The sequence below is a fragment of the Ursus americanus genome, chromosome 3, assembly GCF_024610735.1.
Source record: "Ursus americanus isolate L20-20 chromosome 3, mUrsAme1.1.p, whole genome shotgun sequence".
In the NCBI taxonomy this organism is placed as follows: domain Eukaryota; kingdom Metazoa; phylum Chordata; class Mammalia; order Carnivora; family Ursidae; genus Ursus; species Ursus americanus.
Window position 1 is genome coordinate 51,789,342 of NC_142129.1, and position 16,621 is coordinate 51,805,962.

At 42.3% G+C, this 16,621-nt stretch overlaps 1 protein-coding gene across 10 annotated transcripts in view; it reads left to right on the plus strand.

The window, feature by feature from the left end:
* The window catches only part of RAPGEF5 (Rap guanine nucleotide exchange factor 5), a 328,587-nt gene that overhangs the window by 254,911 nt on the left and 57,055 nt on the right, over positions 1-16,621 (plus strand). For 9 of the 10 annotated variants that reach the window (XM_087860981.1, XM_087860984.1, XM_087860979.1 and 6 more), the window contains 2 exons: positions 4,322-4,440; positions 4,886-4,974. In XM_087860981.1, coding sequence (XP_087717107.1) covers positions 4,322-4,440; positions 4,886-4,974 — 208 coding nt within the window. The remainder of the gene's footprint in view (positions 1-4,321; positions 4,441-4,885; positions 4,975-16,621) is intronic. The other variant, XM_087860978.1, reaches the window with a different exon arrangement.

Below are 16,621 nucleotides of genomic sequence, written 5' to 3' on the forward strand. Positions count from 1 at the left end.
ACCTCACACTATGGGGAGCCATGGGGCAGATCAATATGAGAGGGTGCTAGGAGAAAGGATCCATAGGACTTGGGTTTGTGTCCAGTGATTTGGGGGAGGGTTTAAAGAAGCAGGACTTTGCTATCAGGTAATGGGGTAACTCTGACTGGATATCTTGAGTCTTACCTACAGGGAAGGCAGGGGGCAAAACTAAAGTGGTAATTGGGAAAGAAGCAGCAGTCACTCATTATCTGGGCTTTGTTGGTTTTTTCTGGCTTGGCCAATGTTCATGCTTTGTCTGTGTTCAGGTGTGATTACCGTGTGGCCATGTGTTTATCTTGTTCCATCACCATCACAGATTGGCCTTGTCTGATGTCGATTTTCCACAGTCACTGATGCTCACAGGACAAGCCCCAGCCTAGCTGTGAGTGCCAGGCCAGTTCCTGAATATCAGGGGCTGCTCTGCTCTTTCTCGGTCTTCACCACTCTGAACTGCTCCACTTCACGAATTTGTCTCCCCTTGATAAAACCTTCTACCTGCTTCCTCGTCCACTCCCTGCTGGCTCCCTTAGCTCCTGTGGGGACTTAGCCTCAGCCCCTCCATGTTTTCCCAGGTAATCAACTCCTTCCTTGGCTCACTGCTTTCCCTAAGCCAGACAGACCCTATGTGGTGATGAGCTGTGTTCATGGTGTGCTGACAGCCACCCAGAGGCCCTCCCATTGTGACCTCCAGTTGTTTCCTCTGCCAGCCCTTTCTTCTGGGTGGGCCCCGTCATTCACTGTTCCCCTCTAAGGTTTGTGAGCCCTTCAGCAGAAAGGCGTATAACCATCCCACAAAGCCACTAGGGATGCTCTTTTTCATAACTTATTTATCCCCTGTTGTACCCGTGGAAGCTGTGTGTCCACGAACTTCACCCTGAACCCCCCCCTCCAGAAGGTAGTCTCAATCTCCCCTCTACTAGGAAGATAGAAGCCATCTCATATCCTCTACTGTGGCTTCCTTATTTTCCCTACTTTATTTTTTTCTAAGTCTCCACCCATCCTGCTTCCCTTAAACCTCTCTGAGTTCAGAAAGAAATATTCATCCTTTTTTAGCCTGCCCCCTCCACTGTGTTCCTGATCTTGTCCCCTCTTCTCAGTATCCCCCTCACCTTGCTACCTTCCCCAGCCACACAGCCTCTGCAGTGTGACCCCATCCCTTCACAATGCAGTCCCAGGAAGTGGTCATCTCTGTCTGTGCACTCCCTCCCCATTCAGTCACACCTTAGCCCTTCTCTTCTCACCCCTGGACCAAAGTGATCTCGTCATCTCTTTTTCTTAGACTTAATCTTTGTAAACTCTACGGCATCAGACCAGCATTTTCCTGACTCTCTTGAGATCATGCCCTCCAGATTCTCCGTGGTTTGACTTCATCATCATCTCAAGACTCTGACCCTCTACCTATTCCCCAACTTTCTGTAGGTTTTCTCCTTCCCCTATTCCCATCTTGATAGTTCCCTTTCTCTCCCGTTCCCTCTTAACAATCTCAACCACTCCCAAAACTTGAATGATTCACAAATTTGTCTCTGCCCTTGACCTCTGTTGGAAGCCTAGTTCATTATTTCTAACTGCCTGCTAAGTATCTATAACATGATATATTATCGGTACTAAAACATCACTTGTCTGAAACTAGATTCTTCAGTCTCACCAGAACCAGTCTCTGTATGTTCTTGTCCCATTCATGGCATTCCCATTCTCTGTCACTTGCAGCCGTCTTGACTGTCAAATCCCAGGGGTTCTACCTTGGCTTTGTCTCTCCGATTTGGCCTCATCTTAGGGTGCTTGCCAAGTTACAGTCATGTTGTTAGGGAGCCTATTAACTTGTTAGTTAAGGGCAAGGGACTTGTCTTACTCATCTCTGCTTGCCACTTGGTATCCAGCACAGTGCCTTATCCATAAGACACTGTCACTGTTTGTTGAGTGAATGACTATAAATTAAGCATTTTAATGCTTTACTTACACTTCATGAACCATTTGCCATTGAACAGTTTTCCATCGTTAGACCTCTAAATACGTTTATTCTTCACCAAGCGCCAGAACCAAGTTTCACACTCACAATCTCAACCATGATACTTCTGCTCTTTTTCACGAAGAGCAATTAGGTAAGGGTGCATGAGTCGCGAGGCATTCATATTACCTTCCCTTCTGAAAGCCAAATAGAATACCAAGGATTATTATGTTTTCATGGCAATTTCAGATAACTTACATCTCCCTTTATACATTGATTTTTCTGCTTTTTCTTTTCTTTATTTTTTAACAGGTTTTCAAAATGGAAACTATCACTATGACATAAGATGCTATTGATAGTACATCAATATGATTCAGCTATTTCCCTGCCCAGCAGAGTGTGGCTGCTCTCTGCACAGCCCTGTAATACATATTAGTTACACAGACATTAGAGAAGCCCTTCCCATCCATATGTATGTGCGTGGCCCATGGAAGTTAATAATGCCATATATCACGTGCATGTAGGATGTAAAATGTACTTCAGAATGACAGCAGGCTCATATAAAATGAATATTGGCTTACGATGAGAGGAAAACCAGGGAAAGATTTTTGTCCTTTCAAATCCACTGTCGAGTGAATTATTTGTTTCTGCGTCTCAGTATCCCAGACCCACATTCTGCCTTTTTTTTTTTTTAGTCAATATATGCCCCTCTCTGCAGCCACCTTATTTCACTTCAACTACATGGATAACAAAAGAACCCCTTTGGAGAAATGAAAGACAGCAATTACACATTGGTATTCGTGTTACAGGAGTCACACTGCCATCCTCAGGGAGTTGAACAATGAATATCCAACATTAATTGCCACAGTAACTGAGCGTCTGACCTTGCTGAAATGTAATACACCAGTTTTACATAGTAAAATTATTTGCCACTAAAAGATTTTTTACATTATCATAAAATTATATTACTGTTTAGAGTGACCAGTAATTTTTATTTTTGTCCCCACATTTTCTTGGGAATCAGGACATCAGCAGTTGAAATCATAATTTTGTCACCGATTTGGTTGACAATTATAGCGTGATTAGTGCTTTTGTATTCTTAGGAACGGTGAATAAAATACATTGATATCCCTGGTAGATCTATGGAACTGATGAATAAGGTACAGTGGACATAGTACGTTTTACCCACTGGGGAGAAAAATATTCTTTTTTTTTTTCCTTTAATGTTTGCTCCTAATTATAGGTTGGATTTTCTGCCAGTGGCAGAAACATGCTAGGAACTCTAGGGCATGTTTCCCTTTTGAAAGAAGTGACATCATTTTTAAGGTGAAGCCTACCTACTATCAACTTCTCTTGCTTTCATTTTCATCTCAGAAATACAGAGGCTAGTTTTTCTTACGTGCATTTTCCAGTTCTTCTTTTTGGGCTACCTTACCCTTCCCGGTGTCACAGCAGAATTTCACACTATATACTCTGGAAGTGTTCATCACTCAGGGTCGGCCTCCGCACTGCTGGGTCAGCAGCGAGCCGGACTCCGACAGAGCCACGTCAGCGGGCCACGCTGGCTCTGGGCTGTGGAAGCTGTGTGTGCAGAAATGAATGATTGTTCAGCCTTCTCTCCTTTTTAAAAGGGACCGAGGTGAAGAAATTCAGTGCACTCACCCGTGACATGCGAATTTCAGCCTAGATGAGATTCTAACTAGAGATCCATTTTTGCTTGTATTCCGGCAAAACTAGTACGGGATAAATTGGAAGGCCATCTTATGTCTGGGCGGAAAAAATGAACTGAGTGATAGAATGGGTAGTTTTTTCCCCACCTTTTAAAGTAGGGCTGTGAAGTAAATGAATGTGTGTCTACTATAACTACTAATATGGCTTGCTCGTTGTTTTAGTGTTTAAATGATTTATGACTTTCCAGTTTTAATACAGTGGATATTTAATAAGCATTAACAAGGTAAAAGAGAATGCATATGCAATTAGTATATTGTTTTTTGAAACTTTGAACTTCTGATTCCTTACATTCAGATCATTCAGGTAGTTTTAAAAGCGAACTCTCTGAATCCTAGCCCCACTTTATTTATTTTTCCCCATTTCCTTTAGTATTTATGTCTCCCTAACACTTGAAGTGTATGTAGAATTTGAGCCTGGACACTCTACCATTAGAGGGAGATTCTTGCCCAGACTCCTCATTTTTTCAGGATCTTTAAAGAAATCATGGTGGAAAGCAACTTGAGAAAAATGCCACTTCCGTTTAGCCGCCGTTTTGGGGTTGGGGTTTGTTTGGTTTTGTTTGCCGGTTTGTTTAATTTTCTCTCCCCTTTTCGTCCGGTCCACCACTGCCCTCCCCAACGAAAGCAGGATGATGAAGTGACGACCGTTCAGGTGAAGGAGCAGGAGCGGAACGTCCTGGTGCTGAGGAAGGTGCAGTGCTGTGGCCCGGCCCCCCCTGCCGGCAGCGCCGACAGTGATTGGAGGTGAGTTCGCACCGAGGCACGCGCTCCTGTTTCCTCGGCCCTGCCTGCCTCCCCTTCTCTCGCTCCATCTCACTCGCTCCCTCTGCCTCCTGTCCCTCCCTCCCCCTTTTCTCTCCGCCTCTCGAGCGTTCTAGCTGACTGCAGAGCTCTTGGCAGCCAGATGGACTCAGTTCCCAGGGAAAGGACAGGGATGGCAAGATCTTTTAGCTCTTAGGGGATGCCTTTGTTAGTAGCCGTTCACAATGGGCAGCTCCCGGCTGAGGGTCTTTGACCCTCAGCTAGAGAGGAAGGAATCCGCAGCGCTCTCAGACCGAGAGCTGCCCTTGCCTACCTTCGATGTGCCTTATTTCAAATACATTGACGAGGAGGATGAGGACGATGAATGGAGCAGCCGCTCGCAGTCTTCCACCGAAGATGACTCGGGGGACTCTCTGCTCTCTGACAGATACGTGGTCGTGTCCGGGACCCCCGAGAAGATTTTGGAGCATCTTTTGAATGACTTGCACCTGGAAGAAGTCCAGGACAAAGAAACAGGTAAGGCAGGGGGGTGTCTCCAGCTTCCAGCCCCACAGCTGCAGCTGCCCTTGTCAGTACCCGTAGGGGCAAGGCTTCCGCTGTAGCCAAAACCAGCATGGGCAGAAATAGCATATGCTCTGTGCGCCTCCCCCTTGGCCTCGTGCTGTTTTGTTTCAATCCAGTAAATGGACACACGTAGATCTGAGCAGCTGCCTGGGAAGTCGCCGTACAAAGAAAACGGTAGGAAGGCAGATGTTCTTGTGTCTTTGGCAATTTTTACCAAATCTCACCTAAAGGCAGTTGGCAAGAAACTAGGACTTTAATAGCCGGTGTTCATTGGGAAGAAATACAAGGGACGAGCGTTCACCTGGCCTGTGGGAAGCAGTGAGCTGAGGGGAGCAGCCTCCCTGCGGAAATGTCAACAATTAATGCAACTACTCTGCAACTGTGAGCTTAGCAGCAACTTCTGCCTTTCTCCAGGCGGTTTACAAACTGCTCAGAGCAAGCCTTGCTGGGCAGAATATCCGACCCATAGCTTCACAGACCAGAAACTATAATTCACTGAAGTCTTACTGATTAAACTTCTTGTCCTTTCTATCTAATCTGGGAGCAAAATACCCATGCAGCTTTGTCCCTCTTGCACTTTGGGAAACAGTACCATTGCATGTACAAAACCACCTGACCGTGCTTCCATTATCACCAAAGGGCAAGTACTTACTTCTCTTCACCAGAATTTGTAATTTGTTCCAGCGTGGAACGATTATTCCAGTGAATAGGCCTCTGGCTGTAGCCTCGATTCTGTAACTTGATCTCCTGACTCAAATGCACTGTTTGCTGTTATCAGAGCACCTGTGTTTGTAGGTTGAATTCCCGCTGAGTAACACCTTAGGTTTTTCCCTTGTGGGAAGGATTGTGAAATGACTATGGAGGTGGGAGCAAGTTTCCTTGAGTCCCAGTAGTTTTTTGTCTGAACCTAATTGATGTCTGACTCTAAACTGCATTATAAAGGACATGAAGAGAAACAAAGTTGTGTGAAATATGTAAATGGGTGAAAAAAAGAAAAGGAAAATGACCCAATCCCATATCCTACAGTAATGTTATACTTTGATTTCAAAAATCAAATAGGTACTTTATTTTGCATATGTTTGGGGTGGGGGAAACCAGTAGCTGTCATTTATACACAGGCTAAAAGAAAAACATTCTCATGGCATTTGCTGGGTTGTTTTTGTACGTCTTTTGATTAATATTTTGTGCATTGGAGCACTGTTCCCATGTTCTGCTTCATCAGATATTATCATCATGGCACCGGGCATAATTTTCCATGTACTGATTACCAGACTGCTTTACACAGGTGGTTTGAACTAGATTACAGGCAAATAATCTGCTGCAAAGAGGACACCTCTCAATGTGGATAGATGTTTCAGGGGATTGAATGCTTGCTTCTTCTTAAAAACACCCCGGTCTGGTCTGTAATGCGAGACTCTGTGTCTAGGTCATGTGAGTAAGTGTAAAAATTATTAAAGCCAGTATTAGGCCTAACTTGATTTCTTTTTTCCTTCTCTGTAATTGTCAGTGGCTTTTTGAGAAAGATGGCCTAGCTGCCCATAACAGGTTCCCACTATCTAACACTGGGAATGAGAAATCTCTCGGATTACTTTACTAATGCCAGGAGTTGCCTGCTGCTGGAAACGGTGTTGTGCATGGTGCCTAGTGACTGTTACACCACGCCTGGGATCAGATATGTCACTCTAGCCCAGTGCCCAGCAAAGCAAAGAGGACCAGAGCTCAGTGGCTTGCCCTCAGCAAGGCAGGAAGAGGCCTCTCGGGGTCAGCCTCTCCTTATTCCTCCTCATTTCCTTCGAGTTTTCAGAGGACGTGTGAAACTTCAGATTTTTGTAGTGACACTTGAAAGAAAGCATGGTTAACAACTTTCCCTGTGATTAACAGAGAACTTGATGAAAATGAGGAGTCAGACTCAGAGAGAGGTTGATGTGTATGCCATAGGGAGGCCTAAGTGAAGTCACGCAGTTCTTCAAAACATCACATACCAGCGCTTGGAGAAAACACAGCAGAAAAGCTGCCGTGTGGTTTTTGTTCCTAAAATGAAAAGAAGTATCATAGATGTAAAAATAAAATAAATTCCACAGGCAACTTGAAGAAAAGAGGTTATTAGTTTGTTCTAGTTTGAATACTAAATGAATCACATATTTAAAGGAATTGAGGCCCCTTGTTATCGGCAGAGGTGAATTCTTGTTCTTTATTCTCATCAGGCTGGCAGCCCGCATTATAAAAGGCCTATGTGTGCAAGAGCCTAATAGCATCGTATAAACATATGGAAGACAGATGGAGGGAAATGAGAAGGCCTGCAATAAAAGTATACAGCAGCGTTTTTATGTTCTCTAGCACCCCTTTTAGGGAGAGGGAGCCATATGGGGCCGGCTGGAGCCATCTGGTGGTCGTCCGCATGGCCCCAGTGGCAGTGAGGAGGAAAGGGCACATGGGAGGCCATAAGTGCTCCCACAGACCAGGATGAGCCTTTTCTGGATTGTTACGTTCCTGTGCCCACCAGAGGCTGGGGTAAATAACGGTGCAAGAGATGGGAGTCATTTCCCATCTCTTTCCCACAAAAGTCACTTAGTTGTGAAAATGGAGGTACAAGTCCCGAAAAAGAGACCTTCTGCACTCACAGAGGAGCAGTTGAAGTGATTACTAGTTGGTATGGACATGCAAGTGGAAAAAAGTTGACTTAATTGAACGGAATAGGAAGGGGAATGCCAAAGCTATTGACATAATGTAATGCTGTTGCCACCTGCATCGGGAAGAGAAAACAACAGTTCATATGGTATTCTACCACGAAGTCAAACTGAGTTTTAAAGCAATAATATTAGAGATGCTTAAGAGCACCCTACTAATGATTTTCCCAAGTGATTAGATTGGCTGTAAAATGAATGCATGCATGAATGAATGAATGAATCATTATTTCAAATGAAAAAACTATTTGAGTCTGGCCACTGGATATCTGTTTATGAACGTGGAAAGTGATTGACGCAGCTTTCAAAGATTACCCCTTCTGTCAAGGGTCAGGTTCTGACTTACACCTTTGGAATGGTAGAGAAAAATCAAGCAGCTTTGTCTTTCATCTTCCCAGGTGTAGGGGAGACATCTTTGAGTACTCCCAGCCCAGAAGAATTACAAAGCAGGCAAGGAGAAAGCAAAATGAGGAGTTGTGAGTAGAGGAGCTGGAGGGATGGGAGAGGAAGCTCCCCCCAGCCAGCCCTGGTCTGCGGGGTCTGCGGGGGTTCCTGCTTCTACTTAACTCTTCCCACTCCCTAGAAAGGATAGATAGAGTATGTTTTGTTTAGAGCTGCTGTTGTTGGGAATAATGACTTCTGCTTCAAAGCAGGGAAAATTATGTATTGGATGGATTACATGAAGAAAAACCATCTTATTGATTTTTCTCTCTGAATCTGCATTATGACAGGTCCACCTTAGGGAGAACACAAGAGGAAACGCATTACTTACTGGCCTCTTTTTTTCCATTTTCTTATTCTTTATTCATCCTTTCGAAGTAAAGGTTTTTTTAAGAAAAACCAATGAACAGATAATAGGACAGTAGGCACAGGTAAAGCCAAACAGCTCGTGCTTATTCTGCTTGCCCTGCTTTCTTCACGGTGTGGCTGCTTTGGTTACTCGGGAGGCTGTCATTCAGCATACTCTGTGGATGGGCACGCGGTGTGGAAGCGCCTGCTTTGATCACGTGTTACTGGTCGGCTTTCAGCAGCACCTTGCAGGTTGAGCAGATCATTGAGAGATTGAGTCCTTTACCTTTGTAACCTCCAAGAAAGTACCTGCCTTACGTTATAGGGGTGTCTCACCTGATCCATAGAGTCCAGAGGTTTATCTCCATTGCCAGCTCACTGGTGGCTTTTTTAGAGCAGTGCACTGACAGAACCTTGAGGAGAGTGAGGACAGGCACTGATTTTTATGAACTTCCCTGTCTTCTTTCCAGCTAATACCAAGCCTGTCCTAAGTGCTTGATGCGTGTTTCTTGCGAAGAAAAACTAAGAAGGTTTTTTTCCTAGTCATTGGAAAGATAGAAAACAACTTAGGTGAACCTCTTTCTTTGATCTCCTTACCTTTTAGGATTTCTGGAAAGATATTTGGTATTTCTGTCCCAGGTTTCCTCTTGCAGGTGGCAAAGACCTTGATGACCGTGTAGCCACGTAGCTTGTGCAGACCTAAATGTCTGTTGAGTCTAGACACAGAAAATTTTCAGATGGTGGTAAATCTCTCCATGATTTTGTGCAATTAAGATGCACCTAAAATTACCTTGTATTTATCTTTTGTTTTTATTTTTGTAGTGTCACGTAACAAATAGACCAGTGGATCTTATGGGTGGCTGCACAATTGAGGCACCTGGGGCATTTTTTTAAAAAATACCAATACCTGGGTCCCACCCCAGAGGTTCTGATTCAGTTGACCTGAGATGGAACCTAAGCCTTAGGGACTTTAAAAGCTCCCCAAGTGATGCTAATATGCAGGCAGATGTGAGAGCCACAGAAACAGAACACTGACCTTGTCTCATCTAGCCCCCCACCAACTTTTATGATTTATTCCAAGTTTCTAATAGTTACAAATATATATCTGCCTTGGAGAGTTAGGGGCTCATTTCCCCTTTTCTCCACCTCCTCTCCATCCCCCACCTCCTCTCCAGGGCTTTATGTCCACTGGTCAGCCTCGTGTCCACTGGTCCCCTGCCTCTGCAGCCTGACAGGTTCAAATTTTACAAGACTGCACTGCTGGTCCACCCACTGAAATAATTTTGAAGAAAAGGAAACAGAGGAGACAGAGGTACTGGTCACACAGCTGTTGAATTTCTCAACGCTTGGAATGAGGAGGTGATGATATATAGTGAACAAAACCCATTTGGATTTTTGCCAGGGTTCTGTAACGCCATAAAAATCCCTGGGTGGCCCTGGAGTCTCACAGCCAAGGTGCCTACTTCTGCAAGAAATCATGGTTTAAGAAAGGAGAAAATGCACATACCAGAGTAGAAAGGGTACTAAAATGAGATTCTGTCTTGGGTCCAAGATTTACGCTCCATTAACAAACCAGCCTGAGACCTTAAGCAAGTCGTACAAAAAAAATCTTAGCGATGTCTTTCGTCACTAAGACACCTTGATTCAAAGGGATCTACATCAATCTCTTTCCAAATGTCACAGAACCATGGAATTCTAGATCTGGAGGAGAGGTGTCTCTCCTGGAATTATAGACAAGTTTCAGAACCTTGTGGTCATTTTATGCTGAAGTCACCATCACTTAGCCATTGCACAAGGACATAGGCTATTCAGTCTACCTTCATATTACTTACGTTACTTCTGCATTTCTTCAGACTCAAAGGGCAGTTAGAATGTTGATGGAGAAGGAAGCTTGGAACCCACGGCTTAGTGACCATACCTGGTGATGATTTATGTGTGTTTGTGTATAACCTTGTTCAGTGGGAAACTTCTTAAGCTCTTTGAGAAATTATGCTGTAACATTTCCGAAGAATGGCTTTGATTTATCACCCACAAGTAAAATCCATTTACAAAATTGTATTACCAAGCCATCTTGGGATATTCAGAATGAGTCCGTTGCCAAGGAAAAGTGGCAGTTTTCCCCCAGTGGTGAAAGATAGTACATCCTATCTCTTATCACTAGCCATCCTCCTGTAATTTCTTTACTCTTAACTTTATACACTACTTCTGTGATAAAATACAACTGTGCGTTTTTAATTACTCAATTTCTATACCATGAACGAATACCTTAGAAAAACTTAATTCCTTCATTCCCCAAATATCTTTAACACTCCTCTGTCCTAGATGTGGAGATCCAGTTGTACACAAAACAAACTCCTTACCTTCGTGGGGCATATGTTCCAGTGGAGGGATTCAGACAAGAAAGGAAGTAGGGAAATAGTAGATATTAAATGCTAATCATTATGGGCACTATTTTATGATAACTATAGCCACTTGTCTTTAAAAATAAGCTAGAGGGTATTTTAATGTATTTAAAGTATTTTCAAGGGACACCTGGGTGGCTCAGTTGGTTAAGCATCTGACTCTTGGTCTCAGGGTTGTGAGTTCAAGCCTCACCTTGGGCTCCATGCTGGGCATGGAGCCTACTTTAAAAAAAAAAAAAGGTACTTTCAAGAATTAACATGAAACTATTGGTTATATTCAATAAAGTTCAGAACCAAGGGAAATAGATTTACTTGAGGAAAAGAAAGGAAGGAAGGGAGGGAGAAATTTGAAGTACGTATAGGTACTAGTCCTGGATGGTACTAGTTAGGACTATAAGCCATGGAATCTTTATCCATGGAAATGTTTGATATCAGACTTTTACCATCTTGACCTGTGAAAATAACTTCTTCATAGACAAATAACTAGACCAGGTTGCCATTTGAAGTCTTTTTCAGCTTTATGAAACTGCCACTTTTAAATAATAGGTTAATTTTGTTTGCAGACATGCTTTAGTAAAAAAGTCAACAGCAGACTAAATTCATTAGCACCAACTCCAGCTGCCCTGGGTATGCCTCAGGTGTTCGGTGAAGGCCGACTTTTCCAGATAAAGCAAAGACTTGTAGCTATCCATGGTGACAGGGAAAATCCCCAAAGTGCTGTCGAGAGAGAGCTAGAAGTGCAAATGGTCATGCTAGAATATAGTTACTGCTTGCTGTATGATCTTTGTGCTGTGGGTTCTGTTTGGTTTGATTTGGTGTTTTTGCAGTGCCCTTAGCTTCCCTCCCTGTTACTATGACGGAGAATGTAATGTATTTGCTGACCATAATTGAAGCATTGGGAGACTTAAAAAATTAATACTGACAAATGATGAGGTATCAGAATTATGTAGAAGTTTTCTTCTCAGTTGCCTCATTTATGAAAGCAGAGGACTTAGGCCACATGTTGTTTGAGGCCCCTTCCAGATTTGAGAGCCGGGATTTGAAAGATACTCGGGATACCCCTCCATTTGTCCAAATTTCCTCCCCGTCCGATGGATTTTAGTACAGGATAATGGTCCCCATCTAATGGACATAGAGACTAAGGTAGAAGTTATCCGAAACGAGCATCTGAAACTGCAGATGAACTCAGCTGTATCCCTAGCTTTTTCCCAGAGATCTTTTTTTTTTTTTTTTTTTCTAGTGACTAGAGTCATGGATAAAAGGCCTCATTGAAGTAAAAACCTACCATTCAACTCCAGCTATAAACCCCAAATCAGGTGCTCCGGGAGCTGCTTAAGAGTGCTCTCATCTCCCGCACAGAGGCCCGCTTCTTGGTTTCCAGCTGTGAGCTGGGTGGCCACTGGGTGAGCAGACTGCTTCCCTGAGGTCACAAAAGAGGGGGAGTGGAGGAAGAGGTCCTTACCCGCTGATGCTGTGTCACAGACTGCTCACGTGAGGACTGATTAAAAATTAGATTTTGACTGGATTTCATTTGAGGTGTTCCTCATCTGGACTCATCTATTCGCACCACCTTCAAACATGTGATACTGTGTATGATAACAAGGGAATTGATGCTTTTACACTGCCAGTAGACTGTGGGTTAATTAATACTCTTGTTGGTAATGAAGCAAGGTGAAATGAAGTGAGACAGAGCCGAAGCATAAGGTCATTAACATACACTGATTAATAATGGAAATGTGGAGGTTTTCATTACCGCATAACCGATGGGCAAAGGGAGGTACGTAATGGAAGAAGATACAAGTAGGGGTACAGCATACTTTCCAGGCACACAGTCCCTGTTTAGAATGAGAACTGATGATTGGAATGCATTTCTTTTAATTGCATCATTTTCGTGTGGAGTCCACAGGAACTCTTCTAATCTTTGATGTTCAGCTGTAAGTCTAGAGCACACCAGAAGCAAACCAAAATATTGTAGGGCTACGGAAAATTAATTCCAAGAGGATCTGAAGATAAATAAGGGAAAATAAGATGCACGAGGAAAATAAGATGCACCTGAGAAATGAAATCTTAAGCCTCTTGACTGTAAGAATGTTGAGAAACCTGGACATCTCAACAAGTTTCTAGACTTTGTTCTTTGAACACTTTTAAGAAAATATCAACCACTTTCTGATGGTTTGAGTGAAGTCCTTGTCCTAGAGCCTGGAGGTGAGATAGAGGGTCTTTGAGGGTTTCCTTCACACCATATTCTAAAAAAATTCACATGTGACTGTTATCTTTATAAAGTCAGTCCTGGTGCTGATGTCCTCAACTCGTGAACCATGAGGGGTTTTCCATGTAAACTGAAGTCAGTATGGGAGACCTAAAAATGAATGGACTTTCTCCTTCATTCACCTCTGCACATTTTATTTGCTTTATTTCCCTTATTTACATTTTATTTGCTTTCCCTTCACCTCAAGTGCCCACTTTGACACACTGTTGGGAAACAGGTATTTCTTTATGGTTCAGTGAATTTCTAATTTCCTAGAATGGCTGGAGAATAATTTATTACAAATAATGAAATACTCTGGTACATGGAAAGTTGCCATAAGTATGTACATGAATTGTCAGTTTTCAAAGAATCCGAATATATAAAAGTACAGTGTATTTTTAAATATAAACTATAGAGGCCCTATCTGATCAGACACAAAGTTCCTGTAGAATCATGAGGCCCTGAGAGTCTTCAGCTTTATTATTGTGGGAATAAACTACTGGCTTAAATCTATCGAGTCTCTTTGACTTCGGATGGAGGTGGCTTATGAAACACACATCCTCAGTGCAACTTGAATCTTCTCTCATAAAAATAAATTTGAGAAAGGTAACAGCTTTGTTCAGTTTTCATCTTCTGTCTCCCTAATGTATACCTGTTAAGAATCTCTATAGTACAGGGACGCCTGGGTGGCACAGCAGTTAAGCATCTGCCTTCGGCTCAGGGTGTGATCCCAGCGTTATGGGATCGAGCCCCACATCAGGCTCCTCTGCTGGGAGCCTGGTTCTTCCTCTCCCACTCCCCCTGCTTGTGTTCCCTCTCTCGCTGGCTGTCTATCTCTGTCGAATAAATAAATAAAATCTTTAAAAAAAAAAAAAAAGAATCTCTATAGTACAGGGACGCCTGGGTGGCATAGTCAGTTAAGCAGCTGACTCTTGGTTTCAACTCAGGTCATGATGTCATGGTCATGAGACTGAGCCCAGAGGTGGGCTCTGCGCTCAGCTCAGAGTCTGCTTCAAATTCTCTCTCCCTCTCCTTCCAGCTTGCTCACATGAGGGCACACTCTCTCTCTTTCTCAAATAAATAAAAGCTTAAAAAAAAAAAGAATCTCTGTAGTACACCTTCTCAGTTTGGTACTAACTTATTTTTTTGTTCTTGTAAATTGTTTCTCTTTTTTTTTGTTCTTTTAAAAGGAAAATGGGGCACCTGGGTGGCTGGCTCAGTCAGTTAAACATCTCCCTTCGGCTCAGGTCAAGATATTGGGATCTTGGGATGGAGCCCCATGTCAGGGCTCTCTGCTCAGCAGAGAGGCTGCTTCTCCCTCTCACTCTCCCTCTGCATTCTCCCTCCCAGTCACGCCCTCTCTCTACCTCAAATAAATAAAATCTAAAAAAATAAAAAGAGAATGGATTTCTGTTCCTTTAAAAAGAAATGCTGTTCTCAAATCTCTGAGTTTGTAAAACTACCATATCTTCCTACCACAGTAAGTTTTGGGTGTTTGGACATATTTAATGTTGTACTTTAGAACAAACGCGATTTTGTCGTGTCCAGCTTTATTTCCAGAAACTTGTTTAAATGTGTGATATCAGTCCGGCTTTTTTGGAGGAGCAAATTGGAAGGAACAAGAGATTCTGAAATTCATGAAGACAAGATACTGTGTCAATAGAGTTGACAGTCTAGTAATTTTAGCAAGACCACAGTTTTACTGTAACATCAGCAGCTAAAGTTACTGGAGACTATTTGAGACAATGTTGAAGAGTGAAAAAAACTCTTCTCTTTCTCCTCTTTCTTTCTCTCGGAGATCTTGTGCGTCATCTCCCCAGACAGTTGAAAGATTTAAAGTGAGATCATCAGATGTCCTTGTTTGTATTTTAAAATGCGGGGCCACCTTCATCAAGCAAAACTCGCATCCTATCAGGAAAAAAAAAAAATTTAAGTCATTTTTCTGTGTAAGAGTGTGTACTTCAGGTAGTCTCCTCAGTGTGAGGAAGAAATGTTAGTGAATGGCAATTTGTTGATTATAATCACTGCATGTTAATCTCTCACAGCATGTTTCAATCAAATTATTGCTTCATTGAAAGGGTGCAGTGCCACAGAATTGCCGTAATTGACAAGCACATGTCTGAAAGGAATATTCTTAGAGCAGGAGAATTTTTGCCTTTAACATACCTATAATTGAGCCTTTTCTCATTTCTCTTTGCAGTCTTTCTCATTATAACATTCCCCTCCCATTTCCCATTATCCTCATTTTCTGCCCTTGGGGCTTTCTTGCTCTACAATCGAAACCATTCTTTTCATTCTGTTTGCAGCTTTTTGCCTTTTACATAAGGCTGCTGCTTGGCTGGCAGGCCTTCCCCCAAATCTTTCAATAAATAGGAAATTAGGCAGAATTGTTAAATATGAGTGAACAGAAAATGTGGAAAACTAAAAAATCTTGTAATCCCCAAAATATCTTATTGTAATCTGAATAGTGCTAGGAAGTTATTTTTAGAGCAATTTTGTATCCTTTTCGGCTTCAGATTTACTGTTCTTGTCTGTTCTCTGCATTCAAGACACTTTGTGAATCTTCTAAATCCTTTAATCCTGTAAATGAGCTTCACTTAGTGTGAAGATGAAAAGTACAAGTTAGAACTGCCTTTTGCATACCTGGCTGGGTATTTCTACTTAAATTCTCAGCCTTAAGTGAGCATAGTTTTTGGTGGATGAGTTGTATATATCGAGACTCAATAGTAGTTCTAATATTAAAGCAGCTGGTGTACTACTTCCATAATTACATCACTTTCAATGTGCCTTAAATACACTTGTTATGAAGAGAGATTTGTATAGTACTTAAAGCAAGTTAGGCTTTTTCCCCCTAAATTTTCTTCCTTGCTTGATATCTCAAATTTTGTTTTTGTGTAGCAGGCTTAAAGATACCATAAATAGTGTCATGTGTTTTGTTAAGAAAAAAGAATGAACACAGTGAAGATCTTTTCATCCTAATTTTGGATCTTATTCTCTAGAGTTGCACATATAAAACGTAGCCTCTTGTTGTGTTGTTTCAGTTTGATCTGAATTTAAAGGCATTGCAAGCCATTTTTATTGACCACTGTGCTGACTTTTGTAAAAATATTTTAGTTAACTCAAGTTCTGCCTGTGCTGATCGGCATAATGCAAGCGCACGTCTCAGAATTATTATGACAATTTACTCTATTTTATGGTCTCCCAGGGAGGGTGTTTGTTCTTTGGAAAAAAACATGCAAGGCAAATGTGTCTTGATCGGCATATTTTAGAAATCCACAGTTGTAGAGATCAGGATAAATTCACAATACTTATCTCTCGGTAAATGTACTTTGCCTGCTTTTGATAATAGAGACACTTGAGAAGCAGACCATACTCCTCATGTGTTTGAGCTCCTAAGAATTTTCTGTGTATAAATATATGTATTATTTGTTATTAGGCCTGGCTGCGTGTAAAGGATGGTAACTTAGACAAGGTGT